This window comes from Alligator mississippiensis, chromosome 15, assembly GCF_030867095.1.
Source record: "Alligator mississippiensis isolate rAllMis1 chromosome 15, rAllMis1, whole genome shotgun sequence".
Lineage (NCBI taxonomy): Eukaryota > Metazoa > Chordata > Crocodylia > Alligatoridae > Alligator > Alligator mississippiensis.
In genome coordinates, this window is record NC_081838.1 from 26,656,889 (window position 1) to 26,683,870 (window position 26,982).

The 26,982-nt window shown below is 49.5% G+C and overlaps 1 protein-coding gene across 3 annotated transcripts; it reads right to left on the reverse strand.

Moving 5' to 3' along the window:
- Nucleotides 1–858: 858 nt before the first annotated feature.
- LOC102565937 (NACHT, LRR and PYD domains-containing protein 1a allele 5) lies at nt 859–26,982 on the reverse strand. 3 transcript variants are annotated; one of them, XM_014600005.3, is made up of 14 exons: nt 26,591–26,982; nt 20,217–20,273; nt 17,746–17,823; nt 15,226–15,303; nt 13,859–13,930; nt 11,607–11,681; nt 11,020–11,102; nt 10,765–10,829; nt 9,780–10,003; nt 8,589–8,842; nt 5,528–5,656; nt 4,633–4,774; nt 2,288–2,329; nt 859–1,966 (listed from the first exon to the last, which is right to left on the reverse strand). In XM_014600005.3, exons 1-14 carry the CDS (start codon nt 26,865–26,867, stop codon nt 1,710–1,712), a joined length of 1,833 nt encoding a protein of 610 aa, XP_014455491.2. In that variant the 5' UTR covers nt 26,868–26,982; the 3' UTR covers nt 859–1,709. The 3 variants fall into 3 exon arrangements, with proteins under 3 accessions (XP_014455491.2, XP_019338289.2, XP_059574224.1); XM_019482744.2 differs by having other exon boundaries at nt 1,831–1,966; nt 4,637–4,774; XM_059718241.1 differs by lacking the exon at nt 4,633–4,774 and having other exon boundaries at nt 1,831–1,966.

Genomic DNA, 26,982 nt, shown 5'->3' on the forward strand with positions numbered 1-26,982 from the left:
TTGAAGGAAAATTACAGGAGAGGCTGAAGTAAGTCCAAATATTCAGCCATAAGGAAGAGGGAGAAGGTTTTGGGGTTTTTACTAAGGCGGAAGGCTACCCATTGCTCATCCTGCTGACAAGGGCCTAATACCTGCTCTGACCTCCCCTTCCCTCCCCTCCCCGGGTCCCATGCCTTGCAGATGTTTCTCTGATGTTACTTCTCCAGCCTATGGGCATAGCAAACTCTTGTATTTTTCCATCAAGGCATGGTAGGAGAGTGAGTGGGAGGTTATCCCAGGAGTAGGGTGGCCAGCGAAGACCTGACAAGGAGGCTACCTTGTTATGTAAGGAGTGACCTAGAAACTACTATGCAAAGCCTAAGCAAAAGTCTCTGTTATGTGACGAATGCCCATCTGCAATGATAAGGAGGAGACAGTCTTAGATAAAGGAGGCTTGAAAACAAAAGCAGAATCAGAGTACTGGGTCAAAGAGCTCATTAAAATACTAAAAATCACACCCCTAGGTGGGGAAAAAGTATGCTAATGAAACATACATGTATGTTAATGAGATGCATAGCTAAAACACAGGTATAGAGACATGCTCAGTAAAGAACTCCTTGTGTCACTCCTTTATACCCAATTAGCAAACAAGGATGCTTATGAAGGTCCAAAACCCCTGTATAAAAGATGCTTAGAATTAGAAATCTGGGTGCTTGTTATGTGAAATTATTCCGCTTGCATCTTTTATTGCTAGCAATAAATCTTCTTTATACTTTCACCCCTGGTATCTTTATTGGCCTTTGCATACCGGGCACGAACCTAGACTTGAGCTGGGGCTCAACAGTTACAGTCTCCAAAGACCTATCGCAACACATCCTGTTGATAATTTGGAGACCTTTATTGATGCACAGTAGCAGCATATGACAATTATAGAAAGCAAGCAAGCAAATGATCTCACCATACACAATGAGGCCAGGACTGGGGCCCAGAAGCTGAGGTCTAGTACACTGGACCTTGGGCTAGGGTGGGGGCAGGCAAAGAAAAAGGGGGCTGAAGCCAGGGAAATGGAAGCCTCAACAAAGATTTGAGTCATGAGGGGATGAGTGCAGAGTCAGGACCAAAGACTTCCCCAAAAACTGAGTAACATTTGAGAGGTGTGATGATGGGGGTCTGGAGGTCACAATTATTGTTCCTAAGGCACAACTGGGGCTGCCTTAAAGGGGAAACCCACCCTATGGAGCTTGGAGACAGAAGCCCCCAGGGCTGTACACAGAGGAAAGGCACCCAACCAAAGGCTATCCCAGTCTCTGGAGGTGGACTCCCCAGGTAAATACTGTAAGATTGAATTATGGAAGGTGAGAGATAGGAGGTAAAGGGAGGTTGGGGAGAATGGGCAGGCAGGTCTGACCAGTGAGGGCATCAGATACCAGAAACATGGCCTGAATCTGTCATGCTTCCCCACCATTACAGATCCTCCCAGTGCCTACAGCACAGCTCCACTCCCCACTTCCACATTACCTGAACTAGACCTTGTGTGAGTCCCTTGTGTATGCCTGTTCACAAAATCACAGACCTCCCATGCATCTCAAAAAGAAAATAGATATAAAGAACACAAAAAAAAATCCCCTTACCCCTAGCACCAAGCCCACCCCTAGCACCCAGCATGCTGGTGATACCCTCCCAGAGTCTCCAGGTACCAGCACATAATGCAGCCACAAATGCATGCGACTTCATTGCCTCTCCAGTTCTGCCACAAGGTGCTTGTGTTGGACCTTCAAGGCCTTGTAGAGGCGGTCCTTGCATGCCCTGTCCCAGCTGGGCACCAGGTCATACAACCTGCGCATCTTCTCCTGGTTGGTGGCCTCAGCCCTGATTCTCTGGTACTGCTCCTCATCTAAAAGGAGCCCGTAGAGATTGTCCAGGAGGGCATCCATGCCGGTGACGCGCTGGATCAGCTGCTTTCGTTGTTTGTCAATGAAATGTAGATCTGTAGGGGGAGTGGGAGGGGGCAGGCAGGAGATGTGGAAATGCAGTGGATTTGTTACAAAAATGCCTCTGCTTTGTACATTCCCCTGGGGGCAGGCCTTCTTTAGGTCTCCTTAGGGTGACAAGCTGCTATTGGTGACCTGTACTGTGTTTCCTGTCCTGTGCTCCCTGCCTTATCTGCTGCTCTGCTTTCTGCTCCCTGCCCTTTCTGCTGCTGTACCCCATCCCCTCCCTGGTCTCCCATGTTTCAGCCCCAGAGGCTGCCCGTGCTTGTAGCACCCCTCAGCTATGAGGCAGTGATGCCCTATTAGCCCCTACTGACCTGCTTGTTCCTCAGGTGGTGAGCGGGCTCGCTGGACATCCTCTGGAAAAGAGAAGAGACGGGGGGAGGGTCAGAGCACAGGCAGAGGCATTTGATGCATTTTGATTTTTTTGAGGACCATATAAGGAGTGCTATTTCCTGTGCATTCTGCCTTTCTGCCACAGACTAAAGGAACTCTTGCTGAAGGTGTGACAGCCCTGATCAGTAGGGCTGTGCAAAGCTTCGGTCCCTGATTTGATTCACTGGAGATTAGCCTGATTCGGTGGCTGAATCTCTGAACGTGAACCAAATCAGAGGACCCTTTAAACTCTCCGAATCGAATCAGAACCCTCTGACTTGATTAGGAAAGATTCAGAGATTCGGACATAGAGACAGCTTTAAATGTTTTTTCTACATACCTCTAGGTTAGCAGGAGCTTGTGAATGCTGCGATGCTGGGGTGCATGGAGCGTCTCACAGGAGCATGGTGGGTGGTCCCCAGCACATTCAGCAGCACATCTGGAAGTGGACCAGAAGCACTTCTAGTCCACTTCAGGGTCCATCGGGGAGTGTGCAGGGTCCCCCCCCCAGTGCCCTGCCCCCGGCTCAGTGACTGGTGCCTCCTGGGTCTGGGGGGGACACACCTGGGGTCCCCCTGTGGCCAATTGCCAAACTGGGGAGGCACACAGGGGCTTTCCAGTGTGCTCTCTGGCAGCCCCAGAAGTGGACGGGAAGTACTTCCCGTCCACTTCGGGTTTGCCACCAAGCACATGGAGGGCCCCCCCCTCCCCCCCGTTGGGCACTCCATGTGCCCCAGCATTACAGCAATCACGAGCTGCACCTGCTACCTCAAGGTATGCAGAAAAGACTTTTAAAGCTGCATCTATGTCTGAATCGCTGGTTCTCCGAATTAGCATCGAATCTTCAGATTCAGATTCGGCCGAATAGAATCAGGGACAGTGATCTAAATCAATGAATCAAATCACTGTCCCTGATTCAGGCCAAATCTGAATCCAACTTGAATAGGGCCTGCTTCACACACCCCTACTGATCAGGCCACATGCACTACCATAACATACGGCAGGCAAGTGGGGCACATCTCCCGGGGGCTGTCTAAGGTAGGGGTGGACAATTATTTTGGCTGACATTTGCCACCAGAGGTCCTTCCCCTTGCCCTGGAAGTGCTCCTTTTGGGAGGGGACTGTGCCATGCTAAAACTGGAAAAAAAAAATCATATACTAAAAAAATCAAACATCTACTATGACATTTAAAATTCATTTTTCAACTATTTTTGTCGTGATTTATGTGTGTTTGCATCATATATCTAGAGGTGATTGCATAATAGCTCAAAATATGATCCAACTTGTATATTGTGTGGGGTGGGTAAAGGGGTACATGTGGCTGGGTGTGGTTGGGGAGTGGGTGTGTGGGGGGTGTGGGCATGGTGGATGGGGTGTGTAGGGGAGGGTGGGGTTGGAGGGGTGTGGGTGTGGGTTATGTCGTTAGGGTGGTGGTATGTGGGAGTGTAGGTGTGTGTGTTGGTATGGTGGGGTGGAGGGTGTGGGAGTGTATGTGGGGGCTGTGGGAGGGTGTCAGTGTGTGTGGATATGGTGAAGGTGGGGGGGTGTAGGAGTGTGTATGGGGACTGTAAAGTTATGGTTGGGGGTTGGAGTGTGCGTGGGAGTTCTGGGTGTGTGTGGGGAAGGGGGTCCTCAGAGTCTCAGGAGTGAGCAAGTCCAGCCCACCTAGTCCCATAGCGCTCTGCTGCTCTGCTGTTTCTTGCCTTGTACTCCTTGCCCCATCTGTTGTGCTGTTTTCTGCTCTCTGCCCTATTCTCTCAGCATTATCAGCTGCTCTGCTTCATGCTCCCTGGCCCATCTGCCACTTTGCTGCTCACTTCATCACTGATCTGCCTTGTGCCACATGTAGAAGCAGCCCATGGCACTGGTGATGTGTGCCATGGGTTAGCCACCCCTGGTTTAGATGATGGATGTTGGTTAAATGAGTATCATCATGGGCAACTGGTGTTTCCTGAGTCTGGGGGGCACCAGATTGCTGACGGGGGGTGTCCCCCAGTGGCTGATGGCCAACCCGGTGGGAGCGGGGGTCGGTTCTCCGGTGGCCAATTGCTGAGGCAGCGGCAAAACTGGAAGTGCACTTCCAGTTTTATGGCTGGTGCTTCCAGCTGTGGGAGGGTGCCAATGTGTATCATCCTGGGGCCTGGGAACAGCATAGAGACAGCTGGTTCACTCCTCTCCTTATTGTTCACTATGATGTTAAAAGCCCAGCCTCACCTTGGTGCTAGGAACTAATAGAAGTTCTTTAGCTGCCTTCACTGGTGAAAGAAGAGCATCCCACAATGCCTACCTACTCTCACTGTGGTCTCCCAGAGAATTTCAGTAGAAGAAACTTCTGTGATATGGAGCTTGATGCCCATCTCCATGTCCCTGGTATAGACTTCAATGAAGGGCTGCCACTTCTCTTGGCTTGGATAACAGAACTTGAGTTTCTGAGGCAAAGACAAGAGCAGGCTATGAGTGAAGAGAAGCAGCCTGGGTGGTCTGGAAGCTCAATGAGGTCCTGAAAGCAACGACTGTAATCTCTTGTCTACCAAATGCCTCCATGAAAAACATACACCCAGTTTTAGGAAGGCTGTATGTAGTTACAAAGATAGGCAAGGATGACTGTGGGACACAGAATAAGACCTTCTGGAAACATAGGCTGTCCAGGAAGTGTGATATACCAGGACATACTTTAGGACAGCAGCAGCTTCCTGGGGGGAATTTTTTTATTTCATCACCATGTTACAGTCCCTGAAGGATGACAAGAGAGAGGATGGAGATGGTTTTTTCTCTGTGGCCACAGGAGACAGGATTAGGAGTAACAGTCTCAAGTTTCAGCAGAAGAAATTGAGGTTGCCTATGAGGAGGGACTTTCTGACCATGAGGGTGGTTCAATGGTGTAACAGGCTGCCCAGAGCACCTGTGGTGTCTCCATCCATGGAAGTTTTCAAGAGCAGACTGGACAGATGCTTGGTTGGGGTGGTTGAATCAGGGATGACCCTACCTTAAGCAGGGGGCTGGACTGGATGTGACCTCATGAGGTCCCATCGAGCCCAACTTTCCTATGATCTTGTGATTCAAATGGCACCAGGATCTCATCCCCCTCCCTGGAATCCACCTTCTGTTCCTTGCCCTCCAAAGCCCTGACCAAGGCAAGCGAAGGCTTAAAAATCTTCATAGCAGTAAGGCACACTGCTCACCTTAGGTAGTATCTCTGTGTTTGGAGAACTGGCCACGGAGTAATTTCTGTCAACGTACAGGGCTTCATCCATCTGAGGAGGCTTGTTTAGGAGCACTGCATTGTGCTTCTCCTCATGTTCTTCCACAGCCTGTGAAGAGGTTTCCAAGTTCTATCACTTTAATTAGATCAGTGTTTCTCAATCTTTTCAGACCCCAAGCCCCACTCTAGAGACTCCAGGGCACACCCAAAAAATGTCAGCTCTTTTTCACTCTTTTTTGACTATAGAAAAATACTACAGAAAAATGCTAGAGCAATTCTCGTGTTATAAAGAACTCAGAAAGACCCCAGAAGGGCAGGATACTTTTAACACTATGGAATCCTCTTTGAAATCTCTGGATTACCTTTGTGAATCATGTTTGCAGACATAACCATGCTCACATTACATTAAGTATTATCTATCTATCTATCTATCTATCTATCTATCTATCTATCTATCTATCTATCTATCTATCTATCTTTTTTCTAAAGAATGAAAACTTGGAAAACCTGGCAACGTGTGTCTGTGTGTGTGTGTGTGCATGTTTTAACCTTATACCAAGTTACTTCACAAGAACAGAAGAGGGAAAAAACCCTGTTTCCCACTTCTGCTAAGGGTGGGAAGAGATCTTATATGTCTACTGGGATAAACCAACAGAGCCAGAAAGGCAAGAATTGTGAATGTGGGTAGATTTTAACAGTGAGGATAGAGGAGGAGAGGATTTTACTACATCCCTCATGCATTAACATCCAAGTTATCCACCCATTATATCCAAGGGCAAAGTGCAAGATTCCCAGATAAGGAGGCAGGAATAGTCTATGCTGCCATATTGCCAGCTACCTCTGTACAATTTCCCCTGGGATTGCATCTTTGAATCACGGAAGAAAAGTGTCAGTGCATTAAGCCGCTCATGAAACCCTGATTAGCAGGGTGATGTGTGTACACACCAGTCTCAGGAGATTTTTTTGTGTTTCAGGATGAACAAAGGTGTAACTAAGCATGCTTGTGAATGCTTGAAGAGCTGAGGCTGGATGACCTGGGCTATGATGCAGCTGGCCTCTGTTACACAGACAAGTTGCTGTATATTTGGCTTTCCTTTTCACAGGTTTAAGGGTTAACATAATACATTCTGCTGGGCACAGAGGAGAGAGCAGGAGCCTCATAAAATGGAAAGGTTAATGAAGAAGAGAGAGGGAGACAAAAATGGGGGGCACAGGGGAGGAAGGGAGGGCTCTGTTAATCCCGGCACTCAGGGCTTCCACAAATTCCTCTGGGAGTATTAAAGAGAAGGAGGCAGCAGATCCATTAAACAAGCAAGTGAGGAATGAAGAGGCCAAGAATGTAACCAAAGCATTTCAGTAGTGTTAAGAGATGGAAGGTGGGTGTAGCAAGGCCTGGGTCCTTCATGCCCCTGTCCAGAAGAGATCTCGATCTTCAAAGCATCTCTGATGCCCTGGCTTGTGGTTTCCACAGCTCTCCTGTGGCCACTACCCAAATCTCTGGTTGAGCTTGAACACACAACACCAACCCTAGTGACTCTAACTCAAATATAAACCCTCCCTTGTCTTTCTCTTTCCTCCAGCCCTGCTACCTAGGCAGACTTGTTCCCCCCCAGCCGACCAGGTACTTCACCTGGGCCAGACTCACTCAAAACTTCAGCCAGTTCAGCTTGGAGATCCTTGCCCTGTGGCTGTTAGGGTAGATGTCCCACCTCAGTTCCCAGAGGCTTGTCTTATGTGCCCCAAACCTGCCCCACATCCAGTCATGTGACCCCGTGGCTCTCTGTAGCCAGTGTCTCAGTTTACATGGACAGCTCTCACCTGACATGAGGCACCCCCAGAGAGGCATTTGGAGCCTGGAAGGTGGTCGGGCACAGTGAGGTGGGTGGCTCAGCGCAGGAGCATCCCCAACTGGCCTGCCACACATGGCAGAGGATTCCTGTTACAGGGGCCAAGGCTGCAGGATGGGTGTGATTTGGGGTTTCCCTTTTGCAGTGGCTTGCATTTGGGAGGAGGCTGATTGCTACCAAGAAGGGACCTTTTACTGCTTCTTCCCTCAAGCCTGATAACTGGGTAACCCAAGGCTATGTACCATATTTTCTACCATGCCCTCTGCCCCCGCACCTCCCCACCAAATAAGACCCATGCCCTGTTTCTGGGAAGGCAGGAAAAAGGGGGGAAAAAAATTCTCTCCAGAGTTATGGATGCATACAGACAAAGCCTCATCTGCAGGATGCTCACTCTCCCTTTCCTGCTCAGGCAAAAGTTATCATTTTAACCCTTTCACGGGTGAACTGTCAGCCGATCTTAGCTTCTCAGCCAAAATCTGAAACTGTGGCTGCTGTTGAAGACTGGACCCCCTGAGGAGATTAAGAAGAGAGCTATAACCCTGTTTTCAGGGCTGTGAAATAGGAGAAAAGAGGCCAGGGGACAGAAAGCAAGATTTCCATAGACAAAAGCTTGATTTGTGGAAACTAAAATCCTAAAAAAAAGGAGAGATGGTCATTAAAGCCTGATAAGTGATATGCAATTATCAGGAATGAAGTAGATGATAATGATTCATTGCTTTATGGCACATTGAGTCTCTCAGCACTGCCTAAGTAGAAGGCTGCTGCTGCTGCTTTCTGGGCAGAAACATTTTGTGATGAAGACAGACCTGCTGAAGAATGTCTTGCATTTGAAAGTTGGTCTGACTCTTTTCCAACGATGCAATTGGTTCAATAAAAGAGATGACCCTAAGGAAGCCGTGCCCTGTGTAAGATGCACAGTCCAGTTTTGGAAGGCTAATTCTTTGGAGGAAATGTGCATGTAGTGTGTGGATCAATATGGTAGCCCTTTTCTCAATCCAAGTGTATATCTCAGCCATGCAGGGCCCTCTGAACGTGTCCATCACCATCTTGCCCTGCCCTGTGCTAGGGGGTGAGGTTTTTCCATCACAGCTACCTTTCTCACTCTGAAATCTCCCTCCCCGTCTGTGCCATAGTCAGAGGCAAATCTGGACTCTGGCTTCCCCCATATATGTGGTGCTTTGAATTCTCCTTTACCTTTTCTAGTGAATCATCACAGGGAATCACATAGACGTGCAGGGTTGTGGGGGCACTCATGGCAGCATGATACAGCAGCACCTTGGAGTGGACTGGAATATGCTTAAATAAATATCTGAAAATGAGGCCCAGGCAGGAGAAGCTGGGGTTCTCCAGCACAGCATAGAATGGCTTTACTCTCGTCGGCTTCTCCAGGGTCAGCTCCCCATTAACGATGTGAGCAACATACATGAGGGAAATGTCAACCTCTCCACCTGTCAACGGATTCAGATAATGGTCAAAATCCTTTAGCCAGTGTCAGGGATGACTGCTGCTGCCTGCAATTCATGAGGACATGGGCAGGACTCACTGGAGTATGGACTACCATAACTTCCAACATATGACATGCCCCAGAATATAACACACACCTTGTTTTTGAAATTCAGAATGAAGAAAAATAAAAGTCCAGATTTATGACTTCAAAGGCCAAGGAGAGAGCCAAATCTTCTGTGCACTCACCCTCCCTTTCCTGCTTAACTAAAGCTGAAAGCCCTAGCTGCTGCTGCTCCAGGGTCTCCAGGGGTGGAGCTATGCCTTTGACAAGAGAGAAAGAGTCATCAGGGCTCTGAAATTTGAGATGAAAATGCAGAAGCAGCTAGCAGCCAGCTAAATCACCAACAGAAAGGTTACCTTGATTAGTGAACCATGACAACCGTTACCCTCGGCTGAAAATCAGCTTCCTTAATGTACACACCCCAATATGTGAGGAAAAGGCGTGTTTTGTATGTGAGACAATATGGTAATGTATAAAAGTTCTTATCTTATATATGCATGCAAGCCTGTATGTCAGGGGTTGGTTGGTGGGCCGGATCTGGGCACTGGATCAGGCTTGTGGGATTCAGCAGCAATCCATGATCCTACCCCTAGGTTTGAGCACTGTGGGGGCTTGTGGCCAGTGGTGGGAGGCTGTGCCTACGACCATACCAGGGCTGGATCAAAGCTGTGCCAGGGACAGAGCCAGGCAGCCAGGTCAGAGCACTTATCCTGCCTCATATCCCAGCTGAATGGTTCCACCCCATGGCTCTGAAACCTTGCCGACCTCTGCCTTACACCCTGGCTTCAAAAAAAAACAGTCGTTGTGGGATGTATACAAGCATGGGACCCTTGTGACTGACACAGCTCTGATTCTGGCCCCTATCTCCCACCCGTTACCTTTGAGGCACACGACATGCGGGAGGTGAATGGCTGCTATGGCCCCAGCTGGCTCCACTTGGATGCTGAACAAGGGGCCAGCAACATCCCATCCCTGCAGCTGATGTGGATTCAGATGCTGCTTCCAGGATTCCCATTTGTACTCAATAGCCACCGATGCCCTCACCTCGAAGCCCAGAGCTGTTTCCGAACATCGGTATGAACCTGTCCTGGAGAAATGAACCCTGACAAGAAAGAGAAACCCAAGACCTCATTCCAGTTCATCCTAGAGCTCAAGAATACATATCTACCAGGTTGTCTGGCATAGAACATGCGTTTCTTCCCCCTAGGATCAGCATCTGCACTCTGCCCCTGCTCTTTGGATCCCCAGGTGAGAAGTGTATGGGATCCCAGATGGGGAAGATCCAGGTGGGTGGGGTGGAGTGGTCACACCTCTCTTTCTCCACAGTGACAGGCACATGCAGATGGACTCATCTCCTGTAGCCCTGGAGGGCTGGGTGCCCTGTTGTGTAAAGGGAGCAGGTGAGAAAGGGAGGGCCCACTTGCTGCTGTCCCCAAATGGTGTGAAGATGGGGGAAAGCCTCAGGATGTCTCCTGCCCACCTCCAGCCAGGGACTGTGGTAGCATCTCCACAGGGCCCCTGGTCTCTGCTTCTCGTCCAACTTTTCCATCCTGGGCAATTCTGCAGACATACAGGGGAGGGACAGGGGGTAGGAGTGCCTGGAAGGGTGAGTATTACCCACTGAGGACACCATCCTCAGCCCTCAGAATAGCTTTCATCAGCTGGATCCCTGGGAACAGCTGAGGAATTGCAGTGGAGAGGTGAGGGGAACCAGGCAGGGACTGGGCACCCCATGTAGCTGCTCTCCAGGGCCCTGTAGCTATATCAGGGCACAGGTAGTCCTGAAGCTCCCATGCCCCCAGGCCAGTTGGAGACAACAGGAGTAGCATGCAGGGCAAGTGCACCAGGAACCCCAGCTCTTACCTGTATGTATGCTGATACCTCTTTGAACCTGGAACAATTTCTGGCTTTACTTCTTCAAAAATATCCTGAAACAGAAACAAGCATTCACTTACCTCCACGGGAGTGCGGGGTTTCTGCATGGGCAGAAGTGGGTGGAAAAACAGAGGAGGGGTTTCAGGAAGAATGGACAGATAGAATGGGTGTAGAGAGATGAATGATGGTCAGTCAGAGAGGGGGCATATGGAGACTGATGGGTTAAAAAAATGCAGTCCTTACCTCCTCTGTCTGACATAATTGGCACATGAGCTTTCTCCTCTGGCCTGTATTAGAACCTACTCCAGCCCCATCCTCTTGTCTCACTGCAGAGGAGAGAACAAGACTCCATGTAACCAGGCCGAAGGGAACTTTGTGCTGGGGAAAAGGAGTGGCTGTAGGCATATGGGAAATGTGGGATGTCTGAAGCTTCAGGTTACCATATTTCCTTGCAGGAGGGATGGGTGCCTTGTTGTGTGAAGGGAGCTGGTGAGAAAGGGAGGGCCCACCTGCTGCTGTCCCCAGATGGTGTGAAGATGGGGAACAACACACTTGGTCTCCCAAAACCAGCTTCTGAAATTTCACTGTGCAAGACACTTGGTAGGAACACTTTCTGTGATGGGGAAACATGAGACTCAAACTTGCATGGGACTCACAAGGAGCAAAACAATAAGCAGGCCCAGTTCCATCACTGCTCAATCACTAATTACAAGGAAATATATATATATATTTTTTAATTCGGTCTTTCAAAAACAAGGGGTGTATAATATTTCAGGGCATATTGTATGTGAGAAACTTTAGTACTTCCAGCCTGGCCATTCGCAGCTCACCTGAATCTTTGTAGGAATCAGTAGTAGACATCATCTCAGAGGCACTCACATCTATGGGAGGTGGAAGACAATGGCCTGAGGAAGAAACAAAGGAGGGGATGTGAAGGAAAGAGGAATGCAGACCCCTTTGTAAAACCTTAGAGCCATGATTCTCAACCAGGTAGGAACCACAGCAGATACTTGCAAGTGTGATGCAAGGTGCGCTCTTAGGAGTGCAAACATGATTCACTAAAAATACCTCAAGATTTTCAGATGACACCCCTCCATCTCTAACTTCCTAGTCATTGTCCACCCAGGGAGCCTGTGCTGTGAAGGGGAGGCCTGAAGATTTGAGCAGCTGCCTGGACCTATAAAGCCTCATGTGTCCCTTGCATCAGTGAGAGGAGGGGGTAACCAACCCGAGAGTCCATAACTCCATAACAGAGTCACCTAACCCTTGGAGGAGAATGCTCTTCACAAAAGACTATATTTCTCAGAGTACCTCACATGCCTTTCCCCACCTAATCCCACTGCTGGCAATCAAGGGGCATATTATAAGTGAGGAATTGCAGCAGCAGCTTCTCCATCTGCCCGAGCAGCAAGTGAATATAAACTTGCCCTATCCTGTCTGTAAGCTCCTTGACCATGGGAACTTTCTCCTACCCACCAGCAAAGGCTGTGGAGGAAATGTCTTCTTCCTCTTCCTGCTCCCTTCCAACACAAGGTGCATATCTTACTCTGAGGTGTGTTGTATATGACACAATACAGTACTCCAACCTCCCAGTCCTCTTTCTCAAAGGCTGCCTGAGCTATGTGACTCTCAGGGGCAGAAGCCAGGGATTTGGGAGATGCCTTGTCCTGCAAACAGAACATGTCCCTTGCGGCAGATCAAGGAGAGGTTACCTGTATGGCCGGTTGTAGCTCACCTGAGTCTTCATGGGAGCCAAACTCAGAACATAATACTTCCTCATCCATGGGAGATGCAAACAGAGGGTGTCAAAAAGAGAAAAATGCAGAATACTAGCTATACCTTAGAGCTTTGATTCTCCTAGGGCTCCTGTTACTTTAAGGAGAAAAACTGTTGCAGATGGAGCTTGGCAGTAGAGAGAGAGGCAAGCTGCAACAGGGTAAGCAGCAAAGAAACATTACTGCCTGAGCAGGGGCTGTTCATTAAGGAGAAGGGGAACAGCTTCAGCCAGTCCAGTGAGCACTACACAGAAGAAGCTGGCTGTCAGAGAATGGGCAGCTAGTAGACAAAGGCCATGAGCGAGCAGCTCTACAATAAGACTATAGGACAATAGGATAGTAGGATAACAGGATGGAGCCTAGTGTAGGCAACAAGGGTGCTGCTGAAGACACACAAGGATGCTGCTGAGTTGCCATTGTGCCCAGCCATTGTGCCCTGATAAGAAATTCTGGGCAGCTCTTTGGGGAAAGCCATCTGCCCAGAAAGGGGCAGGGCTGGGGAAGCATATAGATCAGGGCCTGGACCAGGGAGGCAGTTTGATACTAGAGACACCTAGGAAGGAGCTCCAGGACAAGGGAGATGCAGAAGAGATTCTCAGAGACATTTAAGCTACCTTGGGCATGCAGGTAGACTGCCACTGGCTGGTAGCAGTATAGGAATCAGGGTAGGGGAAGTGTTGCGAGTCAACAAAGGAGCGGATATTTGGGGTTCCAACCCAGTGGGAGCATCTATGTGAGATGTTATGTCACCATAGTGATAAGCTACAGTGACATAGCTCATCTCTATGGTGATGTACCACTGGGAGGCATTGCTACTATGCAGTAGCGTGGGAAACAGCAGTGTGCCACCAGAATGCACAGTAACAGTGGTTACTGCACAGCATGTAATACTCGCTAAAGTAAGTACTAAATGCCTGCACACTAACACCTGTGCTGTAGGGTGTACACGTGGATGCACCCAGTGAGAATTTGTATTTAAACCAGCGGCACTATTCATTTTTTATAATAAACTGGTGGCTTGGGTTATGGATATTGGGGAGGAGGAGGTCCCAGCGGTGCACAGAGCAGGGCAGAGCCTGAGCCCAGAGCAAGACAAAAAGAATGATGCAACTGCCTGGAAGCCAGGGGAGCTAAGACCCAGTGCCTAAGTAGGGCAGAGTAAGGGCCACGTGACCCAGTGCCTGCGCAGGGCACAAGTGGTGTCAGGAGCCCATAGTCCAGGGGAGAACCAGGGTTTTAGAAGCTGCAGCCCATGTCTTTTGCTGCACTTAAAGGAGAAGTCACCGTCCTGGTTGTTGGTAGCTCACCTGAATCTTCAGTGGAGAGAATAATAGGCATCTCACAAGCAGACGCACGTATCCTAGTTGGAAGATCATTGTCTGTATCAGAAATGAAGAAGAGGGTGTGACAGAGAAAAAAAGACAGAGTCATATTACAAGACGTGTGACCTCCTCTGGGCAAACAGGTAGACTGGCACTGGCTGGCAGCAGTATAGGAATCAAGGTAGGAGAAGTACTGTGAGTCAGAGGAGCAGCTATTTGGGGTTTGGATCCAGTCAGTTTATTTTTCAGCCAGAGAGCTTATTCTTTTGCTTTAGTTAGCTGGAAGATTAAATTGGGGAGAACCAGAACGCATCGTTCTGCAAAGGGAGTGCTGAGACTATGGATGGGTGCCTTAAGTCAAACAATGCAAAGCACCACAGCCTTAGACAGACAGAAGCTAGTGTCTCCTCCAGCGAGCCAGCACAGCTCCCTAGAAATTCCCTAGGGGCCCCGCAGGTGAAGAGGAAGGTGCTCAGGAGAAGTTTCCTCATATCCTGCTGTGGTCCCTGAAACCCAGTGATGTGTTTACATTTGTAACGTGTTGTTATCCTAAATTATGGACCAGTGGAGCTGGAAGGGACCTTACAACATCACCAATGCAGCTCCCTGCTCCAGGTAGGGTAAGCTTCTACTAAATCATCCCAACCAAGTGCCTGTCCACCCTGCACTTGAGAATTTCCAGGGATGGAGACTCCATCACTTCTCTAGGCAGCCTGTTCCAGTGCTCAATCACAGTCAGAATCAGGAAGTTCCTCCTCATCCCCAACCTCAGTTTACCCTGATGCAGCTGGAGGCCATTGCTGCTAGTCCTGTCCACTGCAGCCACAGAGAACAGCCCATCTCCTTCCTCTCTGTCATTGGCCCTCAGGGGTTGGAAGACTGTGATCATATCTCCTTCAGTCTTCTCTTCTCCAGACTGAATTGCCCCAACCCTCTCTACCTGTTATCATCATCAATTTTGTCTTCCAGGCCCCAGATCATTTTCTCTTCTCTGTGCTGGATTCTTTCTAATCTGTGCACATCCTTCTTGGCAGGTGGGGCACAAGACTGGACATAAGACTCCAGGGGAGGGCTTCTCAGTTCTGAATCGAGTGGGAGAATTATGGCTCTGGATTTGCAAGTGATGCAGCCCAGGATGTTGTTGGTTGCTTGTTCCAACAAGAGCACCCTGTTGCCCCATATTCAGCTTCAGATATGTTGCAGTATCCAGGTCATTAATTGCAGTGCTCAGTAGGCTGCAACGCTCAATAGACTGACTTCTCAGGGGGAAAACCCAGGGTTTTAGAAACTGCAGCCCATGTCTTTTGCTGCACTTAAAGGAGGGGTCACCCACCTGGCCGTTGGTAGCTCACCTGGAAGTGTCATACTGCAGTCAGCGATCTGAATAAGTTTCCGTTGTTCCATCATAGGTAAAAGGAAACAGTTATAGTCTGTGTAAGAAACCAAAATTAGGGTGCGAAAGAGAAAAAATGACAAAGCCATATTGAGAGCTACATAAGCTTCTCTGGGCATGCAGGGAAAATGCCACTGCCGGGCAGCAGTATAGGACTCAGGGTAAGGGAACTATTGTGAGTCATCAGAAGATCTGATAATTGGGTTTTGGATCCCATCAGAGTTTGTTTTTCATCCATAGGGCATATTCCTTTGTTCTAGTTTATTGGTGGATTGGGTTGGGGATATCAGGGAGAGGAGGACTGAGCAGTGCCTAGAGCAGTGCAGAGAGCGAGCCCATAGTAAGGCAAAGAGAGTGATGGTATGGCTGGAAGCCAGGGGAGCTAAGGCCCAGTGCCCAAGCAGGGCAGAGTCAGGGCCTGGTGGTCCAGTGTATGAGCAGAGCACAACTGGGGCCAGGGGTCCATATCCTCAGGGGGGTGAAACCAAAGCCCTAGAGGGCTGAACTATAACCAGGGGCCCACAGCCTTGAGGAACAGCACCAGATCCTAAGAAGGGGCTGATTGAAGCCAGAGAGGGGTGAGGCCAGAGCACCAGACAAGCGCATCAAGGGCCAAAGTGGAGCTGACGAGATAAGGACTAGTGCCCTATTAGCGCAGGTCTGGTGCACTGGGCTGAGGCTATAAGGCACTAGCGAGACCATAGGGGCAGAAGCTGGGATGGCCAAAGCCACAACAAGGGGCTGAAGGCCTGAAGTGGCCTGGTGTTTTTTGTGGGCAGACAGCCTCACCCAGGGGATGACAAGTTCTCCTGTGAGGCATGAGCATGGCTGTTAGGGTTGGTCAGAGCCACGACATTAAGCCTTATGGTGACTAGTGCCCTGGGGCATGGATGGGCCAGGCAGTCCCATTGAGCACTTGGAGTTGGGATGGAGACCAGTGGGGTTTTGAAAGGACCCAAAGATAACGATTGGATCAGGACTTTCTCTCAGACCTGGACAGCATCCTTCCATCCCAGTACCAATAACAGCAAGGTGTGGCAGGTGACAGGGCAAAAGAGAGAGTGGACCCTGAGCCAGAGCTGCACAGGAGCATCATGGCTGCACTTGGGGCCTGGTCCTGTTCCAGAAGGATGCGCAGAACCTGGGGTGCCTTGAGCCTTTCAGAAGTGCTTCAGGTTGCCTTTTAGCAAACCTAAGCCTGCAATTCTCATTGAGAAAATAAACACAGAGATTCCAGCTCCTCGTGGCTTTCTGAGTTCTTTGAAACACAGAGATCACTCTAGGAATTTTCCATTGTCGAAAAACAAGTGAGAACCAGAAGCCGTCATTCTCTGAGGGGAGCACTGAGACTATGGAGGGATGCCTTGAGTCTAGCGAGGCAGAGCACAGTGGCCATAGAGTGACAGAGGTTGGTGTCATCCAGAGAACAGCTCCCTGGAAATTCCCCAGGTCCCCAGGGGAATGGGAATGGGAAATGAATGGTGGAGGAAGGGAGAGGCCCCATTCCTTTAGACTCTTCCAGTCACCTCCCCTCAGACCCAGCTCCACCAGCCCACAGCCAGGCCTATTCAACCCAGTAGGGATATAAAGAGGAAGGTGCTCAGGAGAAGGTTCCTCACATCCTGCCATGATCCTTGCACCCAGGCATGTGTTTACATTTGTAATGTGTTGTTATCCTAAAACATGGAAAAGTGGAGCTGGAAGGGACCTTGCGACATCATCAATGTAGCTCCCCGTTCATGGCAGGATCAGTCCCTACTAAATAATCATAACCAAGTGCCTGCTCACCCTGCGTTCGAGAACTTCCAGGGATGGAGACTCTATCGCTTCTCTAGGCAGCCTGCTCCAATGCTTGATTACAGTCAGAATCAGGAAGTTCCTCCTCATCCCCAACCTCAGTTTACCCTGATGCAGCTGGAGGCCATTGCTGCTAGTCCTGTCCACTGCAGCCACAGAGAACAGCCCATCTCCTTCCTCTCTGTCATTGGCCCTCAGGGGTTGGAAGACTGTGATCATATCTCCTTCAGTCTTCTCTTCTCCAGACTGAATTGCCCCAACCCTCTCTACCTGTTATCATCATCAATTTTGTCTTCCAGGCCCCAGATCATTTTCTCTTCTCTGTGCTGGATTCTTTCTAATCTGTGTACATCCTTCTTGGCAGGTGGGGCACAAGACTGGACATAAGACTCCAGGGGAGGGCTTCTCAGTTCTGAATCGAGTGGGAGAATTATGGCTCTGGATTTGCAAGTGATGCAGCCCAGGATGTTGTTGGTTGCTTGTTCCAACAAGAGCACCCTGTTGCCCCATATTCAGCTTCAGATATGTTGCAGTATCCAGGTCATTAATTGCAGTGCTCAGTAGGCTGCAACGCTCAATAGACTGACTTCTTAGGGGGAAAACCCAGGGTTTTAGAAACTGCAGCCCATGTCTTTTGCTGCACTTAAAGGAGGGGTCACCCACCTGGCCGTTGGTAGCTCACCTGGAAGTGTCACACTGCAGTCAGCGATCTGAATAAGTTTCCGTTGTTCCACCATAGGTAAAAGGAGAGATTTATAGCCTGGGTAAGAAACCAAAATTAGGGTGCGAAAGAGAAAAAATGACAAAGCCATATTGAGAGCTACATAAGCTTCTCTGGGCATGCAGGGAAAATGCCACTGCCGGGCAGCAGTATAGGACTCAGGGTAAGGGAACTATTGTGAGTCATCAGAAGATCTGATAATTGGGTTTTGGATCCCATCAGAGTTTGTTTTTCATCCATAGGGCATATTCCTTTGTTCTAGTTTATTGGTGGATTGGGTTGGGGATATCAGGGAGAGGAGGACTGAGCAGTGCCTAGAGCAGTGCAGAGAGCGAGCCCATAGTAAGGCAAAGAGAGTGATGGTATGGCTGGAAGCCAGGGGAGCTAAGGCCCAGTGCCCAAGCAGGGCAGAGTCAGGGCCTGGTGGTCCAGTGTATGAGCAGAGCACAACTGGGGCCAGGGGTCCATATCCTCAGGGGGGTGAAACCAAAGCCCTAGAGGGCTGAACTATAACCAGGGGCCCACAGCCTTGAGGAACAGCACCAGATCCTAAGAAGGGGCTGATTGAAGCCAGAGAGGGGTGAGGCCAGAGCACCAGACAAGCGCATCAAGGGCCAAAGTGGAGCTGACGAGATAAGGACTAGTGCCCTATTAGCGCAGGTCTGGTGCACTGGGCTGAGGCTATAAGGCACTAGCGAGACCATAGGGGCAGAAGCTGGGAAGGCCAAAGCCCCAACAAGGGGCTGAAGGCCTGAAGTGGCCTGGTGTTTTTTGTGGGCAGACAGCCTCACCCAGGGGATGACAAGTTCTCCTGTGAGGCATGAGCATGGCTGTTAGGGTTGGTCAGAGCCACGACATTAAGCCTTATGGTGACTAGTGCCCTGGGGCATGGATGGGCCAGGCAGTCCCATTGAGCACTTGGAGTTGGGATGGAGACCAGTGGGGTTTTGAAAGGACCCAAAGATAACGATTGGATCAGGACTTTCTCTCAGACCTGGACAGCATCCTTCCATCCCAGTACCAATAACAGCAAGGTGTGGCAGGTGACAGGGCAAAAGAGAGAGTGGACCCTGAGCCAGAGCTGCACAGGAGCATCATGGCTGCACTTGGGGCCTGGTCCTGTTCCAGAAGGATGCACAGAACCTGGGGTGCCTTGAGCCTTTCAGAAGTGCTTCAGGTTGCCTTTTAGCAAACCTAAGCCTGCAATTCTCATTGAGAAAATAAACACAGAGATTCCAGCTCCTCGTGGCTTTCTGAGTTCTTTGAAACACAGAGATCACTCTAGGAATTTTCCATTGTCGAAAAACAAGTGAGAACCAGAAGCTGTCATTCTCGAAAGGGAATGCTGACACTATGGAGGGGTGCCTTGAGTCTAACAAGGTCGAGCACCACAGCCTTAGAGGCACAGAGGCTGGTGACTCCAAGAGCACGGCTCCCTGGAAATTCCCAGGGCCCCCAAAGGGAATGGGAAATGCATGGTGGAGGAAGGGAGAGGCCCCATTCCTTTAGACTCTTCCAGTCACCTCCCCAGCCCACAGCCAGGCCTATTCAACCCAGTAGGGATATAAGAAGAGGAAGGAGCTCAGATGTTTCCTCATATCCTGCTGTGATCCCTGAAAACCCAGGGATGTGTTTACATTTATAATGTGTTGTTATCCTAAATTATGGACAAGTGGAGCTGGAAGGGACCTTACAACATCACCAATGCAGCTCCCTGCCAAGGCAGGATCAGGCCATACTAAATCATCCCAACCAAGTGTCTGTCCACTCTGCATTTGAGCATTTCCAGGGATGAAGACTCCACAGGTTCTCTAGGCAGCCTGTTCCAATGTTCGATCGCCCTCAGAGTCAGGGAGTTCCTCCTTGTCCCCAACCTCATTTTAACCTAATGCAGCTGGAGGCTATTGCTGCTAGTCCTGTCCACTGAAGCCACAGAGAAAAGCCCATCTCCTTCCTGTCTGTCATTGGCCCTCAGGGGTTGGAAGACTGTGATCATATCTCCTTCAGTCTTTTCTTCTAATGACTTAATCACCACAACTCTCTCTGCCTGTCCTCATCACCAGTTTTGTCTCTGAATCCCTAGATCATTTTCTCTTCTCTGTGCTGGATTCTTTCCAATCTGTACACATCCTTTTAGCAGGTGGGGCACAAGACTGGACACAGGACTTCAGGGGAGGGCTCCTCAGTTCTGAATAGAGTGGGAGAATCATGGCTGTAGATTTGCAAGTGATGCAGCCCAGGATGTTGTATCTGCACCCTGTTGTCCCATATTCAGCTTCAGATATGCTGCAGCCTCCAGGTCCTCCCCTGCAATGCTGCAGCCCTCAACAGGCTGCCTTGTCAGAGTGACAACCCAGGGTTTTAAAAGCTGCAGCCCATGTCTTTTGCTGCATTTAAAGGAGGGGTCACCCACCCAGCCACTAGTAGCTCACCTGACTTTTTATTGGATATCTGAAGAGTACATTCCTCCGTGTCAATTAAATCATTATCTGTATGAAAAACAAAGAAGAGGGTGTGAAGGAGAAAAAGGATAAAGTCATATTCAAAGCTTTCTGATTTTGAATTTCAATGATGAAGAAACCACAATACTCTCCCACACCTTGAGATCTTTTAAAGGGTGTTGCCGGGTTACTCTTAGTAATTTTAGGCATGGAAATATTATTCAAAGGAGAACCTCAGAGCTTCTGACCCATCGGGTCCTTTGTGAGTTCTTTGCAACAGAGATATTACTCTAGGATTTTCCATAATGAAAACATGAGTGACAGCTAAATGGCAGCATGTTTCTGCACAGCCTTTGAGAATATGGAAGGATGCCTTGAATCAAGAAGCCTTAGAACCACAGCCTTGGACGGCTGGAGACTCCCATAGCTCATCTCCCTGGAAATTCCCCAGGGCCCCCATGGGAAGAGGATGGGCAGTGAAAGGAGAGACCCCTCCATTCCTTTAGACTCCTCCTTCGCCCCCCCTCACCCTGAGCCCGAACCTCTCTTGTGGTTAGTCCCTTTTACCCCATAGACATCCAGCTTGGCTCGGGCACCTTTCTGTGGTCCCTGACACCCAATTACAGTCCTAAAAATAACAGCCAAGTGTCCAGCTTTATAGCACACCCTTATCTTACCCTTATGGTTAAGTCCCCAGGAGCAGTGTGGCAAAAGGAAAAGATTCCAGACAGGAGTCTCTCCCTGGATGTTTTCAATGAACTCTTCATATTAAAAGTGCTTCTGAATAAAGTGCTGCCTAGTGGGTCAACACAACACTGTGCTATAGTAAAAAGAGCTGGAAAAAAATCCCAGAGCCTACCACTGATACAGGGCAGAACCTGAAAGATGTGGGGTTCCATGGCAACCTAAAGAGGACCAGTAGAAACCCCTGGGAGGACAGAGGAGTGATGGATACCCACAGTGGTGTGGCAGAGTAGCAGAGACCGTCCCCCAGTGGAGCAACAGACATCCCCAGTGGTGTGCAGGAGCAGCAGAGATCCCTCAGAAGAGTGGTGAAGACCCCCCAGAAGTGTGGAGGAGTTGCAGAGATCCCCCACAGAACTACAGAGACCCCCCTGCAGAGCAACTGAGACCCTCTGGCACTATGGAAGAGCAGTGGAGACCCCCCTCCCCCACCAGCAGCATGGAGGAGTGGCAGAGACCCCCAACATCATGGAGCAATGGACACCCCCAGCAGAGCAACAGACACCCCCCAGCAGAGTAACAGAGACCCTCTAGCACCGTGCAGGAGCAGCAGAGACCCCCCCCCCCAGTGGTATGGAGGAGTGGAGGAGATGCCCCAGCAGCATGGAGGACCAGCAGAGACCCCCAGCAAAGCAACAGAGACCCCTGAAAGTGGCATCCACAGCAGAACTTCCTATCATCGAACTCTAGCAACGCTCTCCAGCATCAAGTCATAGTAACTGTGGCATGGCTTTCAGTAGCCAGCTTTTGCTACTTTGGCTGTCATAGGTGGTAGAAGTCCAGGAGAAGAGCAGCAACCCTTGCAATGAGGAGGACATGAACCAATGGCAAGAAGCTGCAGCAAAGTAAATTTACATTGGCTATCTAGGAAACCTTCTTCCCTGTGAGAATAATGAAGTATTGGAATAGATGCCCAGGGAAGTTGTGGACTCTCCATCACTGGGTGGGGGGTCAGTAAGAGGTTGGACAGCTACTGGTCAGGGATGACTTAGGCATAGCTATGCTTACATGTGTCAGGGTGTTTTTAAGCCTTCTTCAGATGCACTGAGTGCAGCTATAGCTAAGGCTCAGGACTTGAACTAGGAATTTGGAAAACCAGAGAGCAAAGCCAGAGAGTCCTGACTAGAGGGTCTTGTCCTTCACTCAGGGTCAGACCAATCACCATATTCAGAGTCAGGAAGGACTTTTATCCCATGATCAGATTGGCATATGGACTGGGGGGGGGGGGGTATTGCCTTCCTCGATAGCAGGGGTGTGGCCTCTACCAGGGACTCTCTGGCACATATATTGATAATATTTCATAAAAGCAGGACAGTGGCTGCCATAGCTCCCTTGCTTTACTTGTGGCAGGTTTGGGTGTTAGGTCTATGATGTATAGTTAAATGGGATGGTTTGGATAGGGTTGTTCCTGCCTCAGGCAGGGCCTTGGATTAGGTGACCTCTGGGGGTCCCTTCCAGCCCCACTTCTCTACGATTCTGTAAATCTATGAGCCCCTGGCAGTGGAGAGTAACAGAGCTTCTGGGTTGGTCCTTCCTACCCAGAATGTACTACTAAACTCGTGCAGGTGGTAGAGTCCCTGGATGGCAGCCCTGGGTGAGACTCCCTTCTCAAGTGACTGGAGTAGAAGGGAGCTCCCCAGGTTGGTTTGCCACTGACTGTGACTGTGATCAGTTTTGAGCTACAGTTAATGGTTAATAGTTAAGGTTTTGCTTAGATTAATAGATTCTAGGGTTGGAAGGGACCTCAGTGGGCCATCTAGTCCAACCCCCTGCCCCTGGCAGGCAAGAAAAGGGTCATCAAACCTGGGATCATGTGATCCCAGCCAGGTGCCTGTCCAGTCTCCTCTTGAAGACCCCAAGGATGGGGCAAGCACCACCTCCCTTGGAAGCCATTCTAGATCCTGGCAACCCTGACCGTAAAGAACCTTTTTGTAATTTCCAGTCTAAACCTACTCTCCAGTAGCTTATGGCCATTGTTCCTTGTTGTTCCAGGGGGTGCCCTGATGAACAGATTATTGCCTACTTCATACTGCTCTCCCCTTATATTTTTTGTACACTGCCACAAGGTCCCCTCTCAGCCTTCTCTTGGAGAGGCTGAAGAGGTTAGCCTTTCCTCATAGGGCCTCCCCCTCAGGCCTCCAATCAGATGAGCGGCTCTGATTTGGACCCTCTCCAGGTTGTCTGCATCCCACTGAAGGGGAACAGAACAGAGTCAATCGCCATTATGTGTAAGTGAGCAGGTCACGTGCACAGCTTAAGCTGTGAGGAAGTCAAAGGGCATGACCCCAAACTGCTCGGCTAAGCAGAAACTGGAACAATTCTAGTTTAGTAAAAACAGGATACTAGTATAGAAAGTGTGTGGCTATTAAATAGATTGATGTATCTGTTACTATGCATATGATGTCATACTTCCTATATCATACTTGCTATATAATCAAGCTGTGTGCGAAGTAGAACAATAGACAGTTTCCTCTCGAGGCAGTTGTCTGTTCAGAATGCATTCTTTAATAAATCAAGTCTTTAAACTTATGTTGTTGTTCGTCTGAGCCTCCACCTAATGAACCTGGGGACAAGTTTTACCCAACACCACTTGAACTGCGGCATCCAAAACTGGACACAGTACTCCAGCTGTGGCCTGACCAGTGCTGTGTAGAGAAGGAGAATCACCTCCCTGGACCTGTTTGTGAAGCACCTACGGATGCACAACAAGGTGCTATTGGCTCTGCCGACTACTACATCACATTGACAACTCGTGTTCATCCTGGAGTCAACAGTGACTCCAAGATCTCTTTCTGCTTCAGTGGAGCTGAGAAGGTGGCCCCTCAGCCTGTAGGTATGATGCCAGTTCTTCCTCCCTAGATGCAGCACTTTGCACTTGTCCTTATTGAATTGCATCCTGTTGCTCTCTGCCCACTTCCCCAGCCTGTCTAGGTCAGCCTGGATCTGGTTCCTCCTCTCCAGGGTGTTAGCTTCATCCCATCTTTTTGTGTCATCTGCAAATTTGGACAGGGTACTTCCCACCCCCTCATCCAGATCACTGATGAAGATGTTGAATGGCATCGACCTCAGAACTGAGTCCTGAGGGACTCCACTGCACACATCTTTCCAGGTTAAGTACTGCAGTTCCCTTTTCTGCTTGTAATAAAATTCTTTTAATTTAACATTTGCTAGTGAGTGAGCAGGTTTCTTTAAATTACAACACCCAGTTTTATGTTACTTTACCAAGTTCCTGGATGGCAGCTGGAGGTAAATGTGAAAAGCTGTTGAAAAATCCCTAGGGATATCTATACCCATGCTACAGGGGGTGGTGGGGTGGGAGGAGGGTGTGATTTAATTAGGAAGTCTCTGACAGACACTCTTATTAAAGCATCCACAATGTCACATGTATTCAGCACCCCACGCTTCAAAATGGCTGTGGGGGTGCTTTAACTAAAGCTTGTTTGACAAGCTTTAGTTAAAGCACACCTGCTGCCATTTTGAAATGCAAGAACAGTGAATACACATGATGCAGAAGCTGCTGGAATATGCTAATTAGCATGTTTCAGCAGACTGGCAGCAGACTCAATTAATCGAGTCTGCTCTGACATGTGCTAAATACCATGTGTCACAGCAGAGGTCTGTCATGTGTATAGGCACCCTATATCTGTATGAAGCTGTTCTTCCTGCCATCCAGTACCTGGTGGAACAACAACATAGAGGTCTTAAAGGTTGGGTGGCAACTGTCAGGCTCATACTCAAAAACCAAGCATTGGGTTGAGCTGGGACATGCCCAGATTTCTTCAGGAGGCTCTGTTGGTAGTGGGGACATGTTTTAGGATGATTCCAAGAGGGTTTTCCCCCATGATCCCAGCAGAAGGGCAGCTCCTAATTGGTAGCATGTAAACAACATGCAGGGATGGGGAGTAAGATGGAGCCTGGCATGGCCAAAATGTGCTTTGGACCAGACAGTGCTCAAGTCACAGATCTCCAAGAGAGTTCCCCGTTGCCACAGATGCTTGGTGTGGGGTGGTCCAAGAAGGATTTTTAGCCATAATCCCATCCAAAAAGTCAGTTCCTTATTCAAGCCATTACACTTAGTACAGTGGCGACGGGTGGGGGGGTGGGGGGTGTCACATGGCAGACTGGCATGGCCATACTGCACTTTGGACCAGGTAAGACTCTGCTCAGGGGTGTTGAAGAGAGTCCCCCAGTGCCACAGAATCATGGGGTGGGGTGGGGTGGTCTAAAAAGGATTTCCAGCCATAATCCCAGCCCAAAACTGGTTCCTTATTTGAGCCATTATACATAGTACAGTGGTCATGGGGGTCTGTTAGTTTGCATCCTGGCACGGCCAAACCACACTTTGGGCTGGGCAAGTCTCTGGTCAGAGATATCTGGGAGAGTCCTTCAATCCAACAGGTATGTTGGGTGGTGGCCGAAGAAGGATTTCCAGCCATAATTGTAGTTCAAAACCAGTTACTTATTGAAGCCATTATACCTAATACAGTGACTGGAGGGCCGTCAACTGGCAACCTGACACACACAAACCACACTTTGAGCCGGGCAAGACTCTGGTCAGAGATGTCCAGGAAGGCGCCCTAGTGCCCCAGAAGCATGGTGAGGGGTGCCCCAAACAGGATTTCCAACCATAATCCCAGCCCAAAAACCAGATCTTTATTCAAACCAATGTACTTAGTACAGTGGGCATGGCTGGGGGCTGTCAATTGGCACCCTGGCACAAAGAAACTGCACTTTAGGCCAGGCAAGACTCTGGTCAGAGGTGTCCAGGAGATTCCCCTGGTGCCACAGCAGTATGGTTTGCAGTGGCCTAAGAAAGATTTCCAGACATAATCCCAGCCCCAAACAAGTTCCTCATTCAAACCCATATACTTAGTACAGTGGGCATGGGAGGGCTGTTAGTTGATAGCATAGCACGGCCAAGCCATGCTTTGGGTCAGGCAAGACTCTAGTCAGAGATGTCCAGAAGACCACCCTGGTGGTACAGAGGCATGGTGAGGGGCGGCCTAAAAAGAATTTCCAACCATAAACCCAGGTGAAAGCAGTTCCTTATTTGAGTCCATATACTTAATACAGTGGGTATGGGGGGAGGGACTGTCAGTTGGCAGCCTGGCACACACAAACTGGGCTTGCAAAACTCTGGTCAGACATGTCAGGGAGAGTTCCCCGGTGATACAGAGGTATGGTGTGGGGTGACCCAAACAGGATTTCCAACCATAATCCCAGTCCAAAAGACAGGTCCTTATATGGGCCATTGTACCTAGTTTAGTGGACATGGGGGGCTGTTAGTTGGCAGCCTTGCACAGCCAGGTGACCCAAAAAGTATTTTGCCCCATAATCCCGCCCTAATCTGGTCTTCATTTAGGGCTCTGTACTTGATGCAGGATATTATTTTACATATTAATTAGTAAATATGCATAGCTAATGAATTCTCTCTCTGTAGTATGTGTAATTCATTAATAACAATCTTGTATTAACTTTGGTAAGAGGGGATAAGGGGTGTTACCCTCAGACAGACACTTCCTAGCACTCTCCTGCCACCCCCGATATTTCTAGGGGGATCAGGGAAGGGGGACTGTTTGGGACCCTACTAGGATTTTATGTCCTAGTGGCTCCTTCCTTACCAGCTTGTGGGGTCTCCATGAGTCTCTCTGCTAGGGCTCCCTGGCCCATGGCTCTCAGGGCATCTGCAGTCACCTCTGCACCCTCATGCTCCCCATAGAAGCTGATGAGCAGGTCCACAAGCCGGGCTGGAGAAGCATCTTGTAGCCTCTCTGAGGGGACACGTTCCTGCCCCTCCTTCAGCTGAACTTCACCCAGCCCATCCTTAAGTCGCTGGAGCTCGTCGTGTCCCAGCCCGGTGAGAATTTCCAGGAGAAGGGACCTCTTTAATCCCTCCATGCCCCCCACTTCATGCCAGCAGTGTGAATAAGTTTCTCCCAGTGCCAGTGACTTGCACAATAAAGGGTGGGGGGTGGGGGGAAAGGAACAGCCTGGAGGGAGACAGTCCTGGTGA